At 44.5% G+C, this 25,837-nt stretch overlaps 5 protein-coding genes across 5 annotated transcripts; 4 read left to right on the top strand and 1 right to left on the bottom strand.

Annotated features, from left to right (window-relative positions):
- Positions 1-601: 601 nt before the first annotated feature.
- LOC102709741 (3-ketoacyl-CoA synthase 11-like) lies at positions 602-2,681 on the top strand. Its single transcript, XM_006654763.3, has one exon. It carries the CDS (start codon positions 997-999, stop codon positions 2,542-2,544), a length of 1,548 nt encoding a protein of 515 aa, XP_006654826.2. The 5' UTR covers positions 602-996; the 3' UTR covers positions 2,545-2,681.
- A 1,860-nt stretch (positions 2,682-4,541) lies between these two features.
- LOC102709464 (GTP-binding nuclear protein Ran-2) lies at positions 4,542-6,800 on the top strand. The gene is made up of 8 exons (XM_006654762.2): positions 4,542-4,642; positions 4,741-4,810; positions 5,426-5,482; positions 5,569-5,686; positions 5,800-5,889; positions 5,970-6,149; positions 6,254-6,331; positions 6,448-6,800. Exons 1-8 carry the CDS (start codon positions 4,640-4,642, stop codon positions 6,515-6,517), a joined length of 666 nt encoding a protein of 221 aa, XP_006654825.1. The 5' UTR covers positions 4,542-4,639; the 3' UTR covers positions 6,518-6,800.
- A 1,642-nt stretch (positions 6,801-8,442) lies between these two features.
- Positions 8,443-12,250, top strand: LOC102709177 (malate dehydrogenase, mitochondrial-like). Its single transcript, XM_006654761.3, has 7 exons — positions 8,443-8,789; positions 8,880-9,053; positions 9,620-9,788; positions 9,896-9,957; positions 10,273-10,397; positions 11,322-11,439; positions 11,879-12,250. The coding sequence occupies exons 1-7, from the start codon at positions 8,544-8,546 to the stop codon at positions 12,017-12,019; spliced, it is 1,035 nt and encodes a 344-aa protein (XP_006654824.2). The 5' UTR covers positions 8,443-8,543; the 3' UTR covers positions 12,020-12,250.
- Positions 12,251-16,557: 4,307 nt separating this feature from the next.
- LOC102715485 (phospholipase A1-II 7) lies at positions 16,558-20,268 on the top strand. Its single transcript, XM_040524622.1, has 2 exons — positions 16,558-17,445; positions 19,362-20,268. The coding sequence occupies exons 1-2, from the start codon at positions 16,810-16,812 to the stop codon at positions 19,962-19,964; spliced, it is 1,239 nt and encodes a 412-aa protein (XP_040380556.1). The 5' UTR covers positions 16,558-16,809; the 3' UTR covers positions 19,965-20,268.
- Positions 20,269-20,278: 10 nt separating this feature from the next.
- LOC102708897 (phospholipase A1-II 6-like) lies at positions 20,279-21,814 on the bottom strand. Its single transcript, XM_006654760.3, has 2 exons — positions 21,051-21,814; positions 20,279-20,978 (listed from the first exon to the last, which is right to left on the bottom strand). The coding sequence occupies exons 1-2, from the start codon at positions 21,642-21,644 to the stop codon at positions 20,346-20,348; spliced, it is 1,227 nt and encodes a 408-aa protein (XP_006654823.1). The 5' UTR covers positions 21,645-21,814; the 3' UTR covers positions 20,279-20,345.
- Positions 21,815-25,837: the final 4,023 nt, after the last annotated feature.

Below are 25,837 nucleotides of genomic sequence, written 5' to 3'. Positions count from 1 at the left end.
AAAATATTATTATATTGTTTCTAAATTTGATTAAATGATATTTGACTTATACAAATCCGATGATAGAGTATAATAAATGCTATTGCACTTTGTGAAAAAGAAAACGAGCCCTATCTTTTGACTTTTGCTTATGTTTATAAACTAAAATTTAAATTTTTAACTTTAATTGTAGGATTAATTTTGATGTTTTCATCCTAGCTTATTTTTCAGCCTTAGCTTATAGATCATTATTAACACGTATATGAAAGTTTTAGTTGTAAATTATTTTTTATTTGTAGATATGTAGTTTGTTTTTTACTTTAAAATGCCAAAAATGACCCTCCAACGTTTGTCCGATTTCCACCAAAACGAAGAGGAAATGGCCTCGAAATAGCCAACCCGAGACGGACAAACCGAACGAGCTTCCGTCCACGTGCGCGAAACACGCGCCCCCTATGCTCCGAAACCGCCAGTACGCTCGTTTCCCCCCGAATTCGCCGGCCGCGCGCACCGGCGAGCCCTACACGCGACGGCGCCCCCGCCACCTCCAACCGACGCCGCGGTCGCGCGCCCGTCCGTCCGTCCAAAGCCCCCAACAACCCCGCCTCCGCCCACCGAGAGCCGCAACCTTTTAGCCCGTTCAGGCAGATCGAACGCCGAACGCGTGACCGTTCCCCCGGCCACGGCGCCCGCCCCGTTGCTCCACCGTCGCCCGACCGCCCGGCCGGCGTTTCGCCGGTCCTACGATCCTCCCTGCCCCTGCCCGTAGGTAGGTGTCATGTCTCATCAACACGATTACGTAAACATATATGCGTAGTGCAGGTCACCGTCGGACTCCTGCTTCGGTTTCCGATTAGCATTGGTCATCGGTGCCTGCCGGTGCATGCATAGCCTCGTCTATATAAGCCTTCAAACAAAAGGATTCGTCCAAGTCCAAGGTAGAAGCAAAGGGCGACAGAAGTAACCCCACGAGCTTTGTGTGGCTGGCAATCTTTGTGTTCGGTGAGGGTTGTTGCCATGGCCGACCAGCAGGCGCCGCTGCTGCAGACTCCGACGACGGCGGCGGCGAGACGGTTGCCGGACTTCAAGCAGTCGGTGAAGCTCAAGTACGTGAAGCTGGGGTACCACTACCTCATCACGCACGGCGCGTACCTGCTGCTCGCGCCGCTCCCGGGGCTCGCCGCGGCGCACCTCTCCACCTTCACGCTGGGTGACCTCGCCGAGCTGTGGCACAGCCTCCAGTACAACCTCCTCTGCGTGGTGCTCTGCTCCACGATGCTGGTGGTCGTCTCCACCGCCTACTTCCTCACGCGCCCGCGCCCCGTCTACCTCGTCGACTTCGCGTGCTACAAGCCCGACGACGAGCGCAAGTGCAGCCGGGCGCGGTTCATGAACTGCACCGAGTCGCTCGGCACGTTCACGCCGGAGAACGTCGAGTTCCAGCGCAAGATCATCGAGCGGTCGGGGCTCGGCGAGGACACGTACCTGCCGGAGGCGGTGCTAAACATCCCGCCCAACCCGTCCATGGCCAACGCCAGGAAGGAGGCGGAGATGGTCATGTTCGGCGCGCTGGACGAGCTGTTCGCCAAGACCGGCGTGAGGCCCAAGGACGTCGGCATCCTGGTCGTCAACTGCAGCCTCTTCAACCCGACGCCGTCGCTGTCCGCCATGGTCGTGAACCACTACAAGCTCAGAGGCAACGTCGTCAGCTACAACCTCGGCGGAATGGGCTGCAGCGCCGGCCTCATCTCCATCGACCTCGCCAAGGACCTGCTGCAGGTGTACCCCAACACGTACGCGGTGGTGATCAGCATGGAGAACATCACGCTCAACTGGTACTTCGGCAACGACCGCTCCATGCTCGTGTCCAACTGCCTGTTCCGCATGGGCGGCGCGGCGATCCTCCTGTCCAACCGCGGCTCGGCACGGCGCCGCTCCAAGTACCAGCTGGTGCACACCGTGCGCACCCACCGCGGCGCCGACGACCGCTGCTTCGGGTGCGTGACGCAGCGCGAGGACGCCGACGGCAAGACCGGCGTGTCGCTGTCCAAGGACCTGATGGCCGTCGCCGGCGAGGCGCTCAAGACCAACATCACCACGCTGGGCCCGCTGGTGCTGCCCATGTCGGAGCAGCTCCTCTTCTTCGCGACGCTCGTCAGCCGCAAGGTGCTGAAGCGCAAGGTGAAGCCGTACATCCCGGACTTCAAGCTGGCGTTCGAGCACTTCTGCATCCACGCCGGCGGCCGCGCCGTGCTGGACGAGCTGGAGAAGAACCTGCAGCTGTCGGACTGGCACATGGAGCCGTCGCGGATGACGCTGCACCGGTTCGGCAACACGTCGAGCAGCTCGCTGTGGTACGAGCTGGCCTACGCCGAGGCAAAGGGGCGGATCAAGAAGGGGGACCGGACATGGCAGATCGCCTTCGGCTCCGGCTTCAAGTGCAACAGCGCCGTGTGGAGGGCGCTCCGTTCGGTGAACCCGGCCAAGGAGAAGAACTTCACCAATCCCTGGGCCGGCGAGATCCACCGCTTCCCGGTGCCCGTCCCCAAGGTGTCGGCGATATGATTTTCATCCATTCACGCACGCACGCACTGCCTCTGCTTGCACTGGACACAGTAGCGATCAGCTTTAGAACTAGCACAGTAGTAGTGGAAATGTAGGATGTATCAGTTGCTTGTGTATTGATCTGATCATATTTGATTCGCTGTTCGACCGCGAATGAGACGTTCTTTCGGTCTGACGACGATATGTAAGAAGGTGATTCAGCTATCGTCACGAATAAGTTCACTTGAATTCAGTTCATTTAGCCTCATAGAACAGCAGGCGATTGGGGTGTCCAAGCACGAAAACAACAATGTACATCAATTCCTTTCATTTATTTTGCGAGGGATGTATGATTCGGTTGTGTGTGTGATTGTGTCATTATCTTCACTCTCTTCTTCATGCTCGTCTCCTTGTCTGCTTTTAACTGATCAGTAAAACCAAGTTTTCGAGAAAAAAAATAACCGAATGCTTGTGTTATTTAGGGTCAGAACCCAAATGTCCAAGCCGTCCAGCTGTCTACTGTGTCGGAGAGCGGCCTTTGGCATAATAAACTTGAATTTTATTGATGAAATAGAGACAATATGCCGGACTATTTTATAATATTAAAGTACATCAAATAGTTGGTAAGAAAATACAACAAAGCTGGTGGGTGGTAGATTCACTGTCATCACCATCACCTACGTTTAGAAGCGAATAGATTATCTTATGTCCTCTTAGTTTTCTTGTCTCCATTCGGCAGCAGATCAGTCATCGGTTAGCAATAGAAGAGTTGGATGGAGGGGTTTGGATCTGCTATCGTATTCTTCTAGTTCACTATGAACCATGAGTTTGAGTGCACAGAGGAGGCTAGGCTAGCCTCTCCATTGGAGTCAGGTGTTTCGTCGATGTGGAGCAAGAGGTAGAGAAAGGCAAAGTCAACTTCACCCTTGAAGCATCAACCTCCTCATGTTGCTACAACATAGGCATTAACGAGGCGATTGTATACAATGTTGACCACGTCACCGCTGCTACCTCCTATCATGTTATACTACCGTGGGGAAGCAAGATCCCCGTGGCAACAATCGATATGCGAACACATGCCCCTAGTGCTTGGGTTGGCTACGATGATTGGGTAGCCTGGGTTTATTACCCCTGGACAACAATCCTGATATAAATGACTCTGGGTTGTCATTCCTAAAGTGGCTGCTAGCTTAGGAGTTCAAGACAACTCTTGCCGTGAGATCGATGCTCTCATTGTGAAGACCAAAGTTGAGCAAGACCCTAACTACACATATTGCATTCAACGTGGAAGACATAATACAATGTGCAAAACACATTCACGGATGTGCCCTTCTGGAGTATAGGACGGATGGGACGAGAGAGATGAGTCATATTCCTATTTTTTGAATTTATTTTGATAACTAGACCACTTTATAGGATAAAATGATTGTCTTTTAAGGAAGGTAGTGCCATGCAAGCTAAAACTACCTTGTAGACCCCTGTCAAAATAATCTGTGATCTATTACCTCCTTTTCAGGTTATAAGATTTTTTGGCGTTATCTATATTGATCCATATCTTAGTGTATATGTTTTTTATATATATCTAGATTAATTAGCACATACATGAATCTAGCCAATGCTAAAGGTCTTATAACCTGAATCGGAGAGAATATAATTCAAGAAGTCTATATACCCGGTTTTTGAGAGACATGAGTCGAACTCATCGTTTTCTAAAATAAGATGAGTCGAACTCATAGGACAGGAGCCAAAATGGACTCTTTCCAAACTTGAACCATGAAGTCGCCGTTGAGAAGAGCCCAACCCATCGAGAGGCCCATCTCCCCCGACCCAACGGTACCTTCCAGAATCCGACGGCCGAAAATCTCGCGTGCGACGAAAGCTAGCCGGATCCGATCCACACCCGCCCACCAAGATCCAACGGTCGCAATTCCTGCGTCCATCCAAAGCTAATAAACCCCGCAACCTTCGAGAAAAAAAATCGACGCCACCGCACCTATAAAACCCTCCGCCTCCGCCTCATCGCCCAATTCCATTTCGAATTCTAGGGTTTTGTTGGCCTCCCGACCCATCCTGGTGTTTTCCCCTCCTCCTCCGGTCGCGTCGCCGCCTTTCCCCTATGGTGAGTAGTACGACTTCTATCTCGCCCCTGCGTGGATTGGGATCTGGGGTTGCGTGTGTTCGATCTGTTTGTGACGCTTTGGCCTTTTTTTCTTCCAGGCGCTGCCGAATCAGGGGACCGTGGATTACCCCAGCTTCAAGCTGGTCATCGTCGGCGACGGCGGGACTGGTAAGTTCCCGATCTCGCTTTGGTTGGTTTACCTCGTGATGTGATATGATTGGTGCGTTTACTCGGTGTTGTTTCCGCGAGATCTGATGGGTTTTTACATTCTGTGAAATCCGATGTCGTTAGATTGGAATTTGGTTGTTGGATGCCACCGATTCTGTGATCGATGGCACTTTATGGATGGATAATACTTAAGATTTAGATCGCATCTAAGGCTGTGATACTCCTGCCTTGATTATAGGATCGCATCAGGGAGCTATTCTAGGACATAGAAATCACATAGATGTAATGCTATAAATCGAAGAAATACTGGTATAAATGCAATCCAGTCTGAGTCTGATTTTGGTGAATGTTGCCTAGCTGCTATTCTAAGGTTTCCGTTTTTGTTTCAACCATGTACTAGCTATGAGATCTACATTCGAAGAAAAAAATATTTAAGTAATATTGTATAACTACCTTCTAGGAGTAAATTATTGCCTGCTGTTGTTTGATCAGTACTACCGTAAGATCAATATATTGAAGGTGACGCATAATGCTTGAAATGGCTTCATTTTCATAATTGAAGTTTAGCAACTACTTTGGATAGATTGTGATTGTATGCTTTATCTTTGGTTGCAGGTAAAACCACATTTGTGAAGAGGCATCTCACTGGAGAGTTCGAAAAGAAATATGAACGTATGTTTTATGAATCCTATTTTCTGACGTTCCTACCTTCTTGGCTAAGCTGGTTACTTAACTGCTATACAAATTTGTTATTTCAGCAACCATTGGTGTCGAAGTTCATCCCTTAGATTTTACCACCAACTGTGGTAAGATCCGTTTCTACTGCTGGGACACTGCTGGACAAGAGAAGTTTGGTGGCCTTAGGGATGGATACTAGTAAGTGTTGGGAGAAGTGCTTAAGCTCACTACCATAGCTTCACTCTTTTTTTATACATACGAATGTCTCCTTGTGCTTGTCTGATTGTTTTGTTCTCAACTTAATTGTGCAGCATCCACGGTCAGTGCGCTATAATTATGTTTGATGTCACTTCAAGGCTGACCTACAAGAATGTTCCGACATGGCATAGGGACTTGTGCAGGTTAATTTCTGAAACAAACAAACTTTACCTGATATTCCATTGTACAACTGGCTTATATGCTTAGTTCTGAATTATTGCAGGGTCTGTGAAAATATCCCAATTGTCCTGTGTGGTAACAAGGTTGATGTGAAGAACAGGCAGGTTAAAGCTAAGCAGGTCACATTCCACAGGAAGAAGAATCTGCAGTACTACGAAATTTCTGCCAAGAGCAATTACAACTTTGAGAAGCCCTTCCTTTATCTTGCAAGGAAGCTTGCTGGGTAATTATTTCCACCTTGTTTTCCTTCCCATGCTTTCTTCTTTCCTTTAATTTGGTTTTGGTATGTTACTGTATTTTAATCTGGTAATGTGGTGGTGCGTGCAGTGATCCGAACCTGCATTTCGTTGAGGCCGTTGCTCTTAAACCTCCGGAAGTTCCCATCGACTTGGCAATGCAGCAACAGTAAGTGTTTTCGTTTGTCCTATTTACAATGCTTTTCTATATTTATTTGAAGCTAGTGTAAATAAAATACATAGTTCCTGCATATGTTTCAGCAACTGATTTTCACTGTCCTGCAGGCACGAGGCCGAGCTTGCGGCTGCAGCAGCACAACCACTCCCAGATGACGATGACGATCTGATCGAGTAGAGAGGATCATGAGTCTATCGTGCTTCAGCCGGAGTCCCTTCATAAGAGTCTGATTTAGGGCCAATGCATGCTAGAGTTAGCTTGTCTGTGGAATGTGGATGTTTCCTGCCTATCTGATGGGTTGAAACTTTTGATGTGTGGTGTTACATGTTGCCATGAATTTGTTGGCTCTCTTTACACACTGCTGTGTTACTTCCATGGTTATGCTAAACTATTTGTATTACCAAGCTGGTGTTTATTTATCCGGTGTTTGCACAATGGCACAAAGTTCTTTGGCGCTGTATGGAGTGCGTTCTATATTGTCATATGGAGGTGTTAACGGCGAATTAGCCCTCTATGGCTAGACTTTCGTTACGTTGTTTCATCGCTGGTTAAAATTGTTTAGAGCTGTGATGAGGCTTAGCAAATCTTGAATAAACTCGGTTGGCGAGTAGTCTAATTTGGCTTGCCGCTGTTCTTGTTATTGCCCTATTTTCTACTCTGTCAATCCGAGCATATTCTGGATTCATTATTCTTCTGTTGTTTGACCTTGGGTATACGCCGTTTCATTAATCCTAAATTCCTAATCATTAGTATATGATTAAGTGTACATTATTAAAGTTTTAAAAAACATTTGATGTTTTAAAGTAGACTATATAGATATTTTTTAACGAAATATGATATAGCTAAGCATAAAAATCTGAAAAGAGTGCAATACGCTATATGTCTGAAAAGAATGCATTACGCTGTAAAATAGTCCATGCATATAACATAATTGAAAAAAATAATTTGTGAATAAACTTTTTATATACATGTTTTTAGGGGCTTAAAAAATAAACTATGATAAAATGTTATAATAATAATATTGTATTGAAGTTTAAAAATTTACATTATGGCTTACAAGCATAGGAGAAAAATTGAGAACAATATTATAAACTGTGTATCACGTCCGGTTACCATAAGAACCGAAAATATTCCATTTCATTTGAAACTAGTAAAGCCGGAGGAGAGAGGCTGGACCGGCTGTGAAGATCTTTGTAAGAGCTCTGAAGGGAAATTAGCCCCGCGTTAATTTTGTAATTCTTTTTATTGTTCTTTATTTTACACAATTTATTTCTGAATTGTGATTAACATGTATAAATACAATTTTTATCTATAAATTATTCTTTGTAAATAGAAAAACGAAACGATGGGATAAACCCCATTCCAAAAGTTGCCAACATTCATCGACGATCGAACAACTATCAGAAGGTAACATCGATCGAACAACTTATGAATGTAACTACTGCCAAAGAGAAATCGTCATCGATGATGAACTGATGATCAACCTAAGTAACTACTGCTCAACAAATAAAGTAGCAACGTTTCTCGAACAGTCGAGAAGTAGTCACTAGCGCAGAAAGAAAGATCCTGCACCGAAATCACCTTGTGTCAGTGTGTGCTCTTCTGAAAGCAAAGGCACAGCCAAAGCCATCGCCGTGGTGCACGTCGCTACGAAAATCTAGTGCGCAAGTGGCCTCCTCGGCCAGATAACCACACAACAACAGAAATAATAAGAAAAATAATAATAAATCTCCTCGGCGCGGCGGGCGGAGACGTCGATGTCCCCCCGAAACCTCACTTCACCCCTCTCTAAAGTTTATCAAGAAAATGCTAGTAATGCTCAATTCCCTAATTAATTCATTAAAAAACATTATGCCAAAAAAATAATTCAAAACTAAATTATTAATATATATATATATATATTAGAATACGAGAGATACTATTAAACATAATACGTACATATTGAAAATGAATTTGAAAATTTCGCTATAGGTAAATTTTCTGATGTAATTTCCAAAAACTAGTTCTAGGATTAATTTTGGATCCCTCTTTAAAGATGCTCTATAGATCCCATCCACACGTTCCTCCCTCCCTCTCTTTAAAGCGGCCGCCGTCGCCTCCGCCGCCGCACTCTCTCGCAGCCTCACTCCCATTCCGTCCCACCCACCCACCGCCGCGGCACACACGACGAACACCTGAGCGGGGAGAGAGGGAGGGAGCCGAGATGAGGCCGTCGCTGCTGAGATCCGCGTCCCAGCTCCTCCGCCGCAACCGCCGCCGCGACTACTCGGCGGCCGCGGCCGGCCAGCCGGAGCGGAAGGTGGCCATCCTCGGCGCGGCGGGAGGGATCGGCCAGCCCCTCGCGCTCCTCATGAAGCTCAACCCGCTCGTCTCCTCGCTCTCCCTCTACGATATCGCCGGCACCCCCGGCGTCGCCGCCGATGTCTCCCACATCAACTCGCCGGCACTGGTACACGTCTCCACCCGCCTAGGTCGCCCAACTGGCTAGCTCGGTTGGATCTATCCGTCTGATGGTGCTGGGTTTTGGATTCTGGTACAGGTGAAGGGCTTCGTCGGCGAGGAGCAGCTCGGGGAGGCGCTGGAGGGTTCGGACGTTGTAATCATCCCGGCCGGGGTGCCGAGGAAGCCCGGGATGACCAGGGACGACCTCTTCAACATCAACGCTGGCATTGTCAAGGGCCTCTGCACTGCCATCTCCAAGTACTGCCCCAACGTAAGCATCCTGACTTTGCTTACACTGTAGCGAAGAGTGTAGATTTGCAGTTAAGCGCATGGATTTGGCTTCACAGCTTGGAATTGCATTCCATTGCACATAGTGTAGATCTAGCTTTTATCTGTAGGGCATTTAACTTTTTGCCACTCTTATGAATGTTCATAACAGATTTGTCATCTGTGGTCTCCGGGATTATACACTGACATAAAACCGATAGATAGAGACTAAAATATCTGGTTGGCCCAAAATTCACTGAGAATTTAATACTGACAAAGACTTGATGGGGACTGAGACAACTGTTTCCCCCAAATTCATTGAGATTTTAGGGGAAATTGAGGTGCTACTTGCCTGCCTGCCTCAATGTTGTGTGCTGTCTCACTCAAGGAGGTTCGCTCACACCATGCCTTGTTTTGCTCCATTCAATTGCATACCACCAAGTATGAATGAGATGTTAGATTTGTGCTCGGTGCATGCATACTCTAATACATCAGCTGATATTTATTAAGTTTATTGTACTCAATATATGTGAATACAATTGTGAATGTTTTTTTTATTCTATTTGTTAGGCTCTTGTCAATATGATCAGCAACCCTGTCAACTCGACTGTCCCAATTGCAGCGGAGGTGTTCAAGAAGGCTGGTACTTACGATGAGAAGAAACTGTTCGGTGTGACCACGCTTGATGTTGTCCGTGCTAAAACTTTCTATGCTGGAAAGGCCAATGTGCCAGTTACTGGTATGACCTTTATCTTCTATTCTTTTTTTCAGGGGACATTGACATTATAGCTGTGGTTTTTTTATCTCTGCTCTTCAATTCTTTGTGGTTGCTATGATCTTCTGCAGAGGTGAATGTTCCTGTTGTTGGTGGTCATGCTGGTATTACTATCCTGCCACTGTTCTCACAGGTTTCATATCTATCTTCGTGTTTTCACTTTTCACCATTTCCTTAAGTAGCTACCCACTTTCGCCACTCAAGAGTCAAAATTCTATATGATAGTAGAACCTCTTAAAGAATAGGTGTTGGAATCATGTAATATTTTTTGTTCTTTCTGTAAAAGAATACATGGTTATTGAATGAAGAGGTTGTTCTTTGTGGATTGAGTCAATAAAGAATGATCATAATCACTAAAACATATGCAACTGTGCCATTTTTTTTTATCAAAGTGCATTTATGGTTCGCTGCCTACCTGCTGACAGAGCAATTCTTTTGTGTCATGTAGGCAACTCCAGCGACTAATGCATTGTGTCATGAGGATATTAAGGCTCTGACCAAGAGGACACAAGATGGTGGGACGGAAGTTGTTGAAGCAAAGGCTGGAAAGGGCTCTGCAACATTGTCGATGGCGTAAGTCTTCATATTAATGTTACCAAGTAGATCCTTAGTTTACTTGTTAGACTGTCAACACTAGTGTGCTATTATTCCTATTTGTGATATCTTGATAAACCATCAAGGTATTGTGAATAGGTGTCAACTTGTCATAATTTGCAAACAGTCCAACCTTGGGTGTTCTTGCCATTATTTAGATATGCATGCTTCAAAGTACATCACATCTAGGTTCAATCTATTGGCTTCAAAGTACATCTCATCTTGGTTTGGTCCATTGGGTGTTAGCTGGTTATATTTTCCTATTAAAACTCCATGCCCACTCGCTTCGAGACTCTCACTGGTTTGTTCTTGCCATTATCTATAGATGTTTGTATTATAGTACATCTTATATATATTTGCCTAGTGGACTATTGTCCTCTGTCTTCCTTTCTGTAAAAGTACAAATCAGCACTAGCAACATATCAGCAAAACTCACTACCGACTTCTTGTTGTTGCCATGTCCATTTGATTGTTTTTATCTGCAGCATAGCTTTACAGTCATTATTGGATACATTTAAGCTGCATTGCTACAAGTAATTAATGAAACATATTTTCATTCCATGATTATAATTTTTTTTAAAAACAGTTGTCATGTCTGAGCTTATTTTTGGTTCTCATATGTACAAACTAATTTATCCAGGAGTTTTCCCTTCTGCCTTATTAACTCTCTGCTATTGCTTTCATGTGAAGCACACATGCATTCAAATTTTTTAAACATATTTGTATTCCTCATGCTCATTGTGCTGGAATTCTATCTGTAATGAAAAGACCAATTGGATCCTAGTAGATAAATTTCTGGATTACTTTTTTTTTGTTACAGATCAACATTTAACGGGCTTAGTGATTTTTTTATGAGATCCATTGCTTTTTATGCTTTAGCTGAATATTTCCCCTTTTCCCCAGATATGCTGGAGCAGTATTTGCAGACGCATGCTTGAAGGGGCTAAATGGAGTTCCTAATGTTGTAGAGTGCTCTTTTGTGCAATCAACAGTAACAGAGCTGCCATTCTTTGCCTCAAAGGTATTTTTCTTACTTTTGTATGACATTGTTATGTTGCTATCAGATATTTTATCAGTAGAAGTTCTTGATTTATATTGTTCTCACACTATTAATTTCGTAAACAGGTTACCAATGCCACATAATGTGTTATAGACAGTTCTACAAGTATTGAGTTATTGCAGCTTCTGTTCATTTGTTAATTACATGGTCATAGTTTGAATATTTGAATGGAATAGTTTGGACTAGCAATCAATATGTGTTCCCACCAGGGTACTGGAACATAGCTTTGACAATATTTCTTGTAATCTGCGTCTTCTGCATTTAGGTGCAATTTGCAATCGATCATCTCTTATCTTTTGTTGGATCAAAATATCATGTTTTAGAGATGCCCTTGAAGACATGTTTAATCGTTGTACTCCTAGCTTGACATGTTTTGAACACTATTTGTTGCATGCTACAGGTAACGCTTGGCAAGAACGGGGTGGAGGAAGTACATGGGCTGGGCCAGCTTTCTGACTTTGAGAAGGAGGGTCTGGAGAACCTCAAGGGTGAGCTCAAGTCTTCCATTGAGAAGGGCATCAAGTTTGCTCACGCGAACTAGTCAACCTAAGCAGACTCTAACAAATTCAAATGTGAACTAGGGGGGGACCCCTCGAATTTTTGGTTTGACTGCTGTTCTGCCTCCCATCTGCTGGGGCACCGAGGTGTTGTGCTCCAGAATAAAATCCAGTGGCTTGATGCCAACCTGAACAATACTTGTACCCAAAACTGTGACTTCGGTGCCTTTTGCACATTTTACCTGAAACTGCGGACGGTGAATCTGAATCGTGAATCGAGCAGAAGATTCTGTGGTCATTGTTCCCATTTGTGTTATACGGATTGTTATTTCTCTGCATCCTCGATTCTCAGCGTGCGTTGATCCACCATTTGCTGGGACGTCACTTCTGTTGGATTTCGCACTGGAAACACGGCAGTGTGACGACCCAAGTGTGGATTTTGGAAGCATCAAGCGGCCGGGCTCATGTACTCACGCAGACATGCACTGCCACAAAGCCCACAAGAAGATAACTGGAGCCTTCGGAGTTCGGACGACGGCTCCGTGATTGTAGGCTTCCATCGTTTTGGTTTTTAAAGATAAAGCAAAACTGCGTTGCCACGATGATAGTTTTTTATACATGTTCATAGCAACTAGAATGTAAAAACAGTAACATTTTCCAAGCAGTTTCAACTGTGAAACAGTGAAAGTCAAACTGTCGTTTATTTCTATCTACAGATGTAGAGTTTTCCAGTTTCCGACTTCCTTTTTCATCATAGTATGGACTATGAAGAACTATAAATTCTTATAATCGAAGTGAGAATCTGGATTGTTTGGAGCTGAAGATCACATTAGAAGCTCACTGAACAGACCCATAGTCAGTGGTTGAGCTAGAGCAATAGTGATGCGGATGGATTAGCGGACCAAGTTTAAGTTAAGACGGTCTTGGGCCACATGAATGCCAATGCCCAAGCTAGAGCAATAGCAGACGTGGACAGGTGAGTATACAAATGCATTCGTGCACATGAGGTGATGGTAGATCTCAGACCCCGGACCGACAGAGCGATGAGTACTGTACGTAGGGAGATAAAGGACGAATGTGACATGAAATATCAAGGTTGATGGATGTGATGTCAACTGCTTGGAGTATCGCTTGGTAAACCAATATATAAGTTCAAACCAAAAATCATTAAAAAATATCTTAGTTTTAATTATTTTAGTCGATAAATAGATGAGAGTAAGCAACTATCTCTGTCACTTCAAAGTGATCGCGTCCGTCAACTACTCATATCATAAGAGGTCCAACCATCATTTCTAGATAAAAACTAAAAAAAACTGTCTGCTAATAAATATCGATTCTTCTTTTCGGTCCTCCATCCCAATATATGGATCTATCGTAATACATAAATACACCATTACTTAATGGTATAGATAAAACGACTAGAACCTACATTGATACCCTACATGGATACCCTTTCACCCGTCCATGTTAGCATGTAGTAGTTTGGACATCCACATGATCAACTATTTAACGCCAAAGTGACCAATTTTTCACCATATGCATGCGACAAAGAATAAAACCTTTGAAGCCTGTGGTACATGCTTCAAAATATACATGCGTCAAGCTATCCTAAGATAGTTTTCATGTACTCGATCTCTCTGTTTTATATTGTAAGACTTATTAGTTTTGTCTAAATTTATCTATTAATCAATTTGTGTTGTTATATATATGTGTTTATATTCACTAACATCTACATAAATTTAGACATAACAAAAGAAATATTACGTTGTGAAATGGTGGGAGTAGTTATCTTTTTATCAAAAAGTACAAACATAACCACTTCTACCTACTTAACACTGCCTACATTGCCCTCCTGCACAAAAGCAGGGCGCGAACATGGTGTCTTCCTTCATAGTGATAAGCTTGATACACTCCTTTGGGAAGTTCCTATCCAAAATACAAATAGGCTTGCTCCAAAACTTCAGTAGTTGGTTTCGCAAAACCAGAGCATATTCATCATAGGCAGAAGCATACCTGATAATTTCCTATTCGTGAACAACAGTGAAAGAACTACAAAAGAATCAAACCCCAACTATCCTTCTTAAATTGGACATAGCAAAAACGTTCGACTCTATTGGCTGGTCATATACCTCCTAGATTGCCTCAGGCACAGGCACCTAGGTTTTTGCTCGAGATGGTTTGACCGGACTATAACTTTTTTAGCTAGTTCCTCCAAAGTTGTCTTGAATGGTGTCGCAGGTCCGAGTTTTCAATATGGTCAGGGACTCCGCCAAGGTGGCCCCCTCTATCCCATGCTCTTCATTCTAGCCATCGACCCCCTACATGCTTTGCTAGCGAAAGCAGAAGAGGTCGGCCTTCTCAGGCCGGTCTCCTATCGAACAAATTGTTTTCAACTCCATGCATTATGCCAACGACACGATAGTATTTGTTAACCTTGTTGAGCATAAACTTCCTACGGTACATGCTATACTCGATACGTTTGGACAAGCTACATGTATGATCACAAACATGGAAAAATCATAGCTCTATACTTGATACGTTTGGAGAAACTACATGTAGGATCACAAACATTAATCATAGCTCTGTCCCATCCACCCTTATCTTTTAGCTTTCACTTATACTTATAAGTTAAAATTTAAATTTTCAATTTTAGATTTAAAGTTGACTTTGGAGTTTTCCATTATAGTTTATTTTTTAGACTTTGCTTTCATACTGTAGTAGTTTGGACATCCCCATGATCGGAGTGTACATGGCATAGTCCAGCTGGATTCATCGGAACGACATAATCTTTAATGGGGACTATAGTGCCACACCGACGGACGTAGCGGCTAGGGCCGCGTTCGGTCAAGGGGGTGTAAGTTAATTTATGTGGCACGGAAAATGTAGTAATAGATTAGTACATAATTAATTAATTATAAATTATCAAAAAATATAAAATAGATTAATATGATTTTTTAAACAACTTTCATATAGATTTTTTATAAAAAATATATCGTTTAACAGTTTGGAAAGCGTGCGCGTAGAAAACGAGTAGGATAAGTTAACTTAGAGGAAGGGGCTAACGCGGCCTAGGGTAGTTAGTCTAGCATAAGATAGAGAGGGTGCCTTCCGGGTGTAATTCTCGTCGTTTTTCTTGCTCGCAGGCCTTGTTTGGTTGCCTGCTGTTGAGTCCAGCTTGTTGTTCCGAGGCCTTTTTGTGGCCTAGTTGTCGTCTGTTCAAACCTCCTACCTAAATAGAATTGGCACAGCTCATGCATCCTTCCTAAAGAAAGAAAAGTACAACCTCTCCTGCCGATAATGTTATGCTGATATTGTCCAATGTTGGGTGATATTTGGTCGTTTCCAGCGGTCAGAAACAGTCGGAATTCAGCTCGGAAGGCACTACTCTCCTCATGTTCTCTATCCTTGTTATACATGTACTTGAGACCTTGGAATTAATATCTCCTTCTGACTAAATAAAACCCTACTGCAGTATTAATCTCTGTTGGTTGCTTGATTTTGCTAATCTATTTAGACTCGTGCCACACGCTTGAGACCGACAGCTAGGTAATAAGTGATTTGCCGTTCGACGTTGGGAGGGCGACCATTTATTTTGTTGTGCATATCTACAATTCAACACGAACCGAACTGAACATAACAAGAAAATGGTCAGAGTTTCGTGGCTACAAGCAACTAAAAATAAAGCTTGCACGCAATTAAGTGACAAACACACCGACCCACACTGTCACGTCTGCATTTCCTCGTGCCCATGCTGCTGTAAAATCATGCAACTTTGTATCACTGATATATATGGACCATGACCAAATTATTCAGTCTTCAGGATGCCATGAATTACCTTTGGTTTTTGCCTCTTCTACTGAAACCAGAGAATTGCCGAGTTCATCAAGAAAGCAAAGCAAAAGTATGGCATGATCGCAACACTTGCCAACCGCAAAATCAAAGTCAGGTTACTACTAGCATGAGAACCTATGAGCGACGACAAGAATCAAACACATATATTCCTTGACCGAACATTAGCCATCATAGGCATCGACGACTCTGTTTGGTTCTTTTTTTTTTTTATCCACATGTACAAAATTCAGTGTACATGTTTACACTCTTATCTTTTAACTTCTGTTTGTGTTTATAAGTTAAAATTTAAGTTTTTCATTACAGTTATTTCTTAAACTTTGCTTTTAGATTGCTAAATACATATATAAAAAATTATTTATAAATTATTTTTTTTTACAAATACATATTTTTTTTAAAAAAACAAACAATCATCGTGTTAGTGTTTATCCACGACAACACAGTGCAATTTGGCAGAGGAACACACGTAGTAATTCTTAGCGTGCATGCTTAGCCAAAGTGACGACGAACGAGTGGGCGATGGATTGCTAGATCGAAACACCCACACGCACACGCCCAACACGGTTATGACGTTTAGTTTGATTGCTCTGCTTTAGGCGTCCAGCTCGTGCAAACCAAGCCAAAATTGCATGACCAGCTAGCACGTAATTTAATTTAGCATCCTACACATTAACACATGTATATATATGCATGGTGTTGTACGAACAGAGTTGAACTATTTTTTGATGGAATTCATGAATTTTATAGCAAGTATGCATGCACGCATTTCTTTTCCTTTGTGATGATTGGTAGACATGTAAATTATATATAGCAAAATAGTAGTAAGTTTGAGCAACAAGTTATATAAGGTCACATCGATATGCATCGATCACATCGAAGACGGCCTATATAAATATACACGAGCCAAAGCTGAAGCAAACAAACAAAGCACACGATTTAGCCAAGGCAAGCCTAGACCCAACGTAGCTGCAAGCAACAAAACAGCATGTCGTCGCCGTCGCCGTCGCCGTCGTCGTCGCCGATGCTTGGAGGCATTGCCGGCAGGTGGCGCGAGCTCCATGGCCAGGACTCGTGGAATGGCCTCCTCGACCCGCTCGACCTCGACCTCCGCGCCTCCATCATCTCCTACGGCGAGCTCGTGCAGGCCACCTACGACGCCTTCAACCGGCAGAAGCGCTCGCCGCACGCCGGCGCGTGCATGTACGGCCACGACGACCTGCTCGCCACGGTGGGGGCGTCCGCCGCCGGCAGCTACAGGGTGACCAAGTTCGTCTACGCCACGTCGGGGCTGCCCGTCCCGGAGGCGTTCCTCGTCCTGCCGCTGCCGTCGCTGCTGCCGCCGGCGTGGTCCAAGGTGTCCAACTGGATGGGGTACGTCGCCGTGGCGACCGACGAGGGCGTGGCGGCGCTCGGGAGGCGCGACATCGTCGTGGCGTGGCGCGGCACGATGGAGAGCCTGGAGTGGGTCAACGACCTCGACTTCACGCCGGTGCCCGCCGCGCCGGTGCTCGGCCCCGCCGCCGCCGCGAACCCGCTCGCCATCGTGCACCGGGGCTTCCTGTCCGTGTACACGTCCAGCAACAAGGACTCCAAGTACAACCAGTCCAGCGCCAGGGACCAGGTTGAATACCACTTCACTTCTCCCGGATATTATTTGACCTAACTAGCTAGCCACCACAAGACAAAAGTCTCGAGACAATTAACTCCTTTAATCTGCAACTCATCTGGTAATTAATCCTCCAATCTCTACCTACTGGGATATCATCTTATTTTTGCATGCTCTTGAAATAGTTTTATTAAAAAAATTTGATAAAATAAATTAATATATGATATACCGCTCTATACTATGCAAGTACAAATTAACTACTATACTTTGTAACAAAAAGAAAAAAAAATTGAACTCTCAGTGGTATGTCCGCTCTATACACAGTCGTATTGTTTTTGATTTTTTTAATATATTTGTGTGGTGATATATATATATCCACATTAATTTATCTTTTTGATTTTTTTTAATTTTTTCATGATCATTTATATGGTATACAATAAACATATGTTTATAAGAGATTTCCATTTTTCTACCTTATGACCAGTGTAAAATTTTGTTCTTTTTCTGAATAGTGGCCCAGGATGGCAAGCATGTTTTAGTTCGCTCAACTTATCAACAGTTTTTTCCCTGGCTATCACTTTCATAGTTGAATTATTCAAGCAAGAAGCCATAGTTCTTTTTAGGAGGGGGGGGGGGGGGGGGGGGGGCAACTGGAATATTTAGTTGAGAGTAGCATATTTAATTTGTGAAATATTGCGTATTATGTTAAGGGTCAACTATGCAGTTAGATACATTTAATTTGTTTTAAACAAACGGTAGGTACATTCAACTCTGAAAATCATCCACGTACCAAATGGGATGAAATGTAGACTGATAAAAAGAGAGGGTCAGCCTTGTTCGGATAACATTATTATTCAGTTTGGTACTCTAATTCTACAAAAGGGCATATGCAATTAAAAAAAGGATTAATATGAATTTCAAGGATCAGATGAATCTATCAACAGAACGAGTAGATTACCCAACTACGACCAAAGTATTTGAAGAAGATGTTGATACTCAATTTTTTAAAAGCTTGCGTGATTTATACGCTTTTCATGTCCGGAAGGAGTACTCCGGCTAGTTAAATTACTATCCGTTCCTAGCTATACAATTAATTCAAGATTTTTGCAAATTAAAATTATGGACAGCGTGTGGAAGAAGCGGCCGGGCATCATTATATGTGTCTATCCTCTAGCTAAGTATACACAAAAAAGTTAAATTATGTTGTCAAAATATTTTAAGTTATCCTTCATCAATATGATAGTTCCTTCTTGTTGATTTCTTCAATTATTCGATATCTAATAATGCTCATTATTTTATCTGTCAGCTAGCGACAGTGGCAGTTGCATACGTACACGTTGGATGGATGCATGAACTTTGCGTGCTGTTGCCTTTGACTGGATTAGTTTTAGCTTTGATCCTAAATTTGTTCAGCTTTTGTCAGATCTCTTTAAAATGTTTCCCTAAACAATGTCCTTATCGTTAGCATTTGACTTTGGAAGGTTTGTTTTTGTGATGCTGATATTGCCTATCTAATCACTTTTTTTTTAAGATAGCGGATAGTCACATAATATAGGACAATCGCATTTTTTATGATATATTCTAATCACAAAGATAATCAATCACATTTTCAAGATAATGTATAATCACATATATAAGATATTCAACCTAGCGATAAAAATACAAACCTTTTGATTACACCAGAAAAGAAAATTCTCTTGATTAACCTTGCCCGCCATGTATAAAAATGAAATGACAATTTTATCATTCGTAAGAAAGTGTCACATATTTTTCTAGTGTAAAATATTATACCTTTAGTTATTTTGTGTCTCATGATACTAAAATTTTGAATGTAAAATTTTTGTTACCTAAAAATACTTTATGACCGATGGTAAAATTGCCCAAAATAAAAAGGTTTGATTAACGGTGCGAGAATGAATGGCGCCATGCAGGTTCTTGAGGAGGTGAGGAGGCTGATGGAACAGTACAAGGACGAGGTGACGAGCATCACCGTCATCGGGCACAGCCTGGGCGCGTCGCTGGCGACGCTGAACGCCGTCGACATCGTGGCCAACGGCGCCAACTCCCCGCCGGCCGGCTCGTCGCAGCCGCCGTGCCCGGTGACGGCGATGGTGTTCGCGAGCCCGCGCGTCGGCGACGGCCACTTCAAGGCGGCGTTCGCCTCGTTCCCGGACCTGAGGGCGCTCCACGTCAAGAACGCCGGCGACGTGGTGCCGATGTACCCGCCGCTGGGGTACGTGGACGTCGCCGTGAAGCTGCCCATCAGCACGGGCCGGTCGCCGTACCTGCGCTCGCCGGGGACGATCGAGACGCTGCACAACCTCGAGTGCTACCTGCACGGCGTGGCCGGCGAGCAGGGCAGCGCCGGCGGGTTCAAGCTGGAGGTCGACCGCGACGTCGCGCTGGCGAACAAGGGCGCCGACGCGCTCAAGGACCAGTACCCCGTGCCACCCGGCTGGTGGGTCCCCAAGAACAATTGCATGGCCATGGGCCCCGACGGCCACTGGTCTCTCCACGATTTCAAGCAAATTTAACTTCACCATTTCACTCTCCTTCGTATATACCTTTAAAAAAAACAATTTCTTATGATGAATCTAAATACCATTAATTTATCCATATTCATCTTTAGAAGTTGATTTTGTTTTTGGGTACGGAGGAGTTAATCGATAAGTTTGCAACAAAAAAAAAAATGAAGTTTTGATCCAAGCCTACTGGATCGATTTCTCAGTCGAATAAATGGGTCCTGGCAGTCCTGCCAATGCATTTGTAAATAAAACTCTATTCGGTTCAAAATGCACGTGCAATTTGAACATTGTTACATATACATATATTGATTTGGACGTTGAGATGTACTAATTATTTATTCATTAATGCATGTAATGTACGTGTTCATGCAACGTTGGGATGTACATTTGCTATTCAGCGTCTTCGTCTTCCTCGCAGTCCATCAGAGTCCAGCGGCCGTCGGCGCCTCTGACCATTCCCCTGTTCGACGGGATCCACCACCCGGCCGGCACGGGGTGCTCGTCGCGCAGCGCGCCGTAGAACTTGTTCGTCAGCGCCACGTCGCGCTCCACGGCGAGCTCGAACCGACCGGCCTCGCCGCCACGCGCGCCGGCCACGCCGTGCAGGTAGCTCTCGAGGTTGTGCCACAGAAGCTCGTTCCCGGGATTCCTCAGGTACGGCGACTCGCCCGTGTCGATCGCCAGCTCGGCGCCCACGTCGTGGTACAGCAGCGCCGTTGGGTACCTGGGGACGATGTCGCGGGCGTTGCGGACGCGGAGGAGGCGGAGGCCGGCGCCGCGCGCGCCATCGAACCGCCTCCTGAAGCCGTGCCCGCCGACGCGTGGGCTTGCGAACGCGAACGCGGTGACCGGGCAGCCCGTCGCCGTCGCCGCGGCGGCGCGGGGTGACCTGTTGTAGCCGTTCGCGGCGATGTCGAACGCGTTCAGCGTTCCGAGGGCGGCGCCGAGGCTGTGCCCCGTCACCGTGATGCTGAGCTCCTCGCCGTCGTACATGCTCACCAGCCTCGCCACCTCGCTCAGCACCTGCATCCAAACGTCCAGGTTAACGATGAGGCAGATGGCCGTGCCGTACAACTCCGGCCACTGGTCCATTACCTGATCTCTCGCGCTGTCCTTGTTGTGGCTGGACTCAGGGTCACTGGACGTGTACATGGACAGCCACCCTCGATGCACCGTGGCTTCGGAGGCTTCGTCGCCGAGGAGGCTCCTGGGTGGCGCCATGACGAACTCCATGTCGTTGATCCACTCGAGCGCCTGCGTCGTGCCTCGCCACGCGACGACGATGTCCCGGCGCCCGAGCGCGGTCTTCCCGTCGTCGGTGGCCACCGCGACGTAGCCGATCCAGTTGGACTCCCGGCACCGGCGCCCGAGCGACACGGACCTCAGGATGAACGGCTCGGGCACGGCGACGGACGACGTCGCGTACAGGAACTTGGTGACGCGGTATGCGGCGGCGTGGTCCGGCAGCTGCACCCGCTCGAAGAAGCGGCGCCTGCCGAACCTCGAGAGGCCCGCGTGCGGCGAGAGCTTCTCGTGGTTGAAGGCGTCGTACGTCGCCTGCGCCATCTCGCCGTAGCGGATGACGGTGCGGCGGAGGTCGAGGTCGAACGGGTCCAAGAGGCCGTCCCAGTTGTTCTGGCCATGGAGCTCCCTCCACCTGTGAGCCGTGCCTCGAAGCCACTCCGACATGGCCGGTCAGCTAGTTCACACACTCTTTACACTGCAACTTAGCAACCAATGCCGCTTGCTCTCTCTCCCTCTCTCGATGTATATACAGTGGCAATGGTTGCCATGGGAACTAGTCTTTGCTTGAGCGTTCTTGCGCGCGTGGGGAAGATGACGAACACCTGTGCTGCACAAATGGCATGACATGTCGTCGATGGAGAATTGGAGATGCAGGATGACATGAGCAGATATGCTTCGTGTGCAACCGTATGCCCTAACTGGACAAGACGATCAACTGGTGGAAGATAGCAAGAAGCACGCCACGGTAATGCGTCAGAGGAGTGGAAATCCATGGAAACGGCATGAGCGCCTGACGTGTTCGAGTCCAGAAATTCAGTTACGGCCATCATCGAACAGAATCCTTGCTTTGATACTTGCAGGGTTAAAGGTCGCAGGGCGTGCAAGGTGGGAGATCCGCAGCGAGAGAGAGATGGGTCATGGGTGCATGGCTTTGCCGGCGCCCGGCGGCGCCAATGGAGGCGAGGTGTTGAGTGATGAGGGTTCAGTCTCGCGGGTCTGAGGCCGCGTTCGGCTGGGAGGGAAGAGTGGGTTAGTTATCTGACGTGGAAAATGTAATAATAGATTAATATATGATTTTTTTAAATAACTTTTTTATAGAAACTTTTTGTAAAATATACACCGTTTAGAAAGCGTGCGCGCGAAAAACGAGAGAAGTTATATATCTTATCTATGCTACCGAAAGCAGCCTTAGTCGGGGAAGAAACACCACGTCAGGAAGTAGGCCCAATGCCTTTCTGGATGCCTAAATTCGGTGAAATTTTTTATTTAAGAAATTTTTAATATTTGGTTTTAAAATAATTTATTTCAAAACTTATATTTATAAATAACCATGTCATCAATCTAACATACTACCATGTCACGCCATAATATGTTAGTGTGACGGTATTTTGGGCTATGCCGGTCTCACTAGCATAGCAAGCCAAAGCTACCACTAGAATAGCAACAATATTTTGACTGGTGTGGCAAGAAGATGCATGTTTTAAAAATAAATTTGGAATGATTTAATTTTAAAAGTTATTAAAGTGCACATTTAATTAAAAAAACTCGAAATTTGGTAGACCAGCCCATGAACAGTTTAGCAGGCCTATTTCGCTTGTCGGAGAAGAATTAGTGTAGCATAAACAGGCCTAGGCCTAAAATGGGCCAGGCTGTTACGGTCCAAATTTAGTTGGGCCTTTTTGGATCTCAACCAATGGTTACAATTCCAAAATTTGATGGCCTTATTTGGACCGTCAGTTTGTCCACAAAGGAGACTCTGGTCTGAAATTCTGAATCTAAATTGGTCCATCCAAAAACATTTCAGACCTCTTTCAGGCTGGAGCAAATTTCGGTTAGGGCCAGCTAAACGAAACACGACTTTAATCTGCAGCATTCATCTTGTATTCACGCACTGGGCAATCCATCAGCAACTGGGGTTGCTTAAAAGTGACGAACACGCCATGGTTAACTAGCTTCACCAACCTGGGTCCGATCAATCCAATCTCTCATCCTCAATCCATGAAAGAAGACAATGCTCAATACCCTCCTCCCATGGCGATAGTGCTCGATCCACCTAGATCGCTAGGAAATCCTTTGCGTCGATGCTAATACTTCCCCTTGGAGAGTAACTTGGTGACGTTCAGACCAAGTGTTCCCTACCAAAAACATGACTGATCGAATCAATGGCGTCCGCCACTTAGCTTAGCTTAGCTTTCGACCGTGTGCTTCTTTCCTCGATGGCATTTCGCATTGTTCATTCTTGACAGCAGTTTGGTCGCTCCTCACACGAGAAGCATCTTCTCTCTTGGCTCTTGCCCTGAATGATCTGAAACTTTTCTCGTGATCTGTGGCTCCCCTGACAGACAGTGTCGTCAGCGATTGAGATGTCGCGAATCCTTGGACGCGTACGAATTGCTCTCACATGCTGTTCATCTTTGGTTCAATGATACGACGAGTTCTTGTTCATCATCAGGCTCGCTGTCACTGGAGCAGCACAGAGCATGGCTGCAGAGATAGATCAAGAGACAAGTTTGCATGTGTGCACGGCGTCTGCAGATGCATCGGGAAGAAGTTTTTTAACACACGGGTGTATATATATACGGGTGTATATACACCCGTTGCTTATATGTCATCTAAATAGTCATAAAAAATATGAAAAAAAATAACAAGATAGTTTGATATGAGTTATATCACTTCATCAACATGCAAGTTTAAATTTAATTTCTACAAGTTGTAGCAAAAATAACAAAAACAATTATGAATATGCGTATACTTAGTTTTAGTTTTGTTTGTTTTTTTGCTACAACTTGTAGAAGTTGAATTTAAATTTGCATGTTTGTGAAGTGATATAACTCATATTAATCTATCTTATCAATTTTTTTTCATATTTTTAATGACTATTTAGATAACATACAAGCACACGGGTTTACTAAAACTGTTTCCCTTTTGCATTGGGAAGAAGTTTTTGAGCAGGTGAGAGTGTGAAGTCAGCTTTTGAGCAGAAGCATCAAAAGAATACGACGTGGTGAACGCCATCATTTTTTGTCCAAAAACACCAGGATTTTTACATCAATCGTGTGGGGGCAGGGCGCCTGTTTCTGCAGAGAGCAGGAGGACAAATGCAGGCAGGACGACCCTGCCCTATATTTGGGCGTTCTAGTCATCCCCTAACTACCGTAATTAAGGATCTCTGATAGTGTATTTATTAGTAGTAATTGCACCTTTAATGGAACCATATGCGAGTGTAATTAACAAGTTCGAGAATGGAAATTACTAGCAGTGTATGGTCTGTTTGGGGAGATTTAGGTGTTGTTTGTTTGCGTAAGTCCTATAACTAAAAATTAGTCTTATAACTAAAATATAAGTTTTTTTAGTCTTATCATGTTTGTTTGGAGGGACTAAAATCTCATTAAATGACCTACTCAATAGTACACACCACATACATAGCTATAGGCATAGAGTAGTAGAGTAGGTGTACTATAGGCCTTTAGTCTCTTTTAGCACCTCCTCTAGGGACTTATGGACCTAGATAATTTTAATACCTTTTAGTCCCTCCTATTTGATATTTTAGAGACTACAAGGACTAAAGTGGAGGGACTTAAACAAACAACCCCTTACATTATAAGAAGCAGCAGCTTGATAGTCAACTTTTAAGAATCTGGAAAAACCCCTAAATTCAACTTTTGTAGGTTAGGTTCTGGATTCTTAGTTCATTTTCTAGAATCTATAGCTATAGATTCTCAAAAGTTATAGACCATTTGAGACAGCTTCTGACAGATATAACTTTTGAGAAAAACTGCAGGTAGGAAAACGTACCAAATAAGCCCTAAGTCAGGTTTATGGACGGTGGACCTGATGATGGCCTCTTGCTCCACTGGACACGACTGATTTGGATAATGCAACTGAGATTATGTTTATCACAAAAGATCGACAATGTAGATGATGTTTTGACAAAAAAAATCGCAAGGCATTCAATTGATGTTCCGTGTCCGAAACTATCGAAAAATTTCAGATATTCAGATAGCCACCACCGTTGCCATTCAATCTGCTCAACGTTGCACTAATTTTTGCAATATAAAATGGATCGTGATCGAAAGATTCACGTGAAATTGGCACCGAGAGAGCGTGCTGACCGCTCCAAAGTAACCCCAAAAAACAAGACGATGAGCCAGCGGTTGAACCTCCAATTTATTTCCTCGACAGTTTTCTCCCTCACATTCATGGAAGTCCCATTTATTGCTAGACGCGATTTTTTTCAGAATCATCGTCAATTCTTATAAGCTAAAATTTAAATTTTTAATCTTATATCTAATTTAAATTTTTATTATAATTTATTTTGTCTTACTATTATATTGTTAACAACACATATATAATCTTTTATGCATCAATTATTTTTTATTTACAAATATTTTATTTGTTTTTAATAAAAACAAATAATTAGTACCTTCGATTTTTGAAAGGAACCAGGTCACTGGTATACACCCTTCAGACATTTTTACTAGTGCTGGCCGCTGGGAGCAGTAATAATCCAAGTTAAGTTGTTCTTGAAATTGAAAACGGACACTGGGAGCAATGACACAGGTGTGTCAGCTCCCACTGGCATGTGGGCCCTCCACGACGAAAGGCTCTGTTGCCCTATCTTCATCGTCTTGTAAGCA

This window comes from Oryza brachyantha, chromosome 5, assembly GCF_000231095.2.
Source record: "Oryza brachyantha chromosome 5, ObraRS2, whole genome shotgun sequence".
Taxonomy (NCBI): domain Eukaryota; kingdom Viridiplantae; phylum Streptophyta; class Magnoliopsida; order Poales; family Poaceae; genus Oryza; species Oryza brachyantha.
The sequence above is the reverse complement of the archived record's forward strand: the minus strand, read 5'-3'. Positions and strand labels throughout refer to the sequence as shown.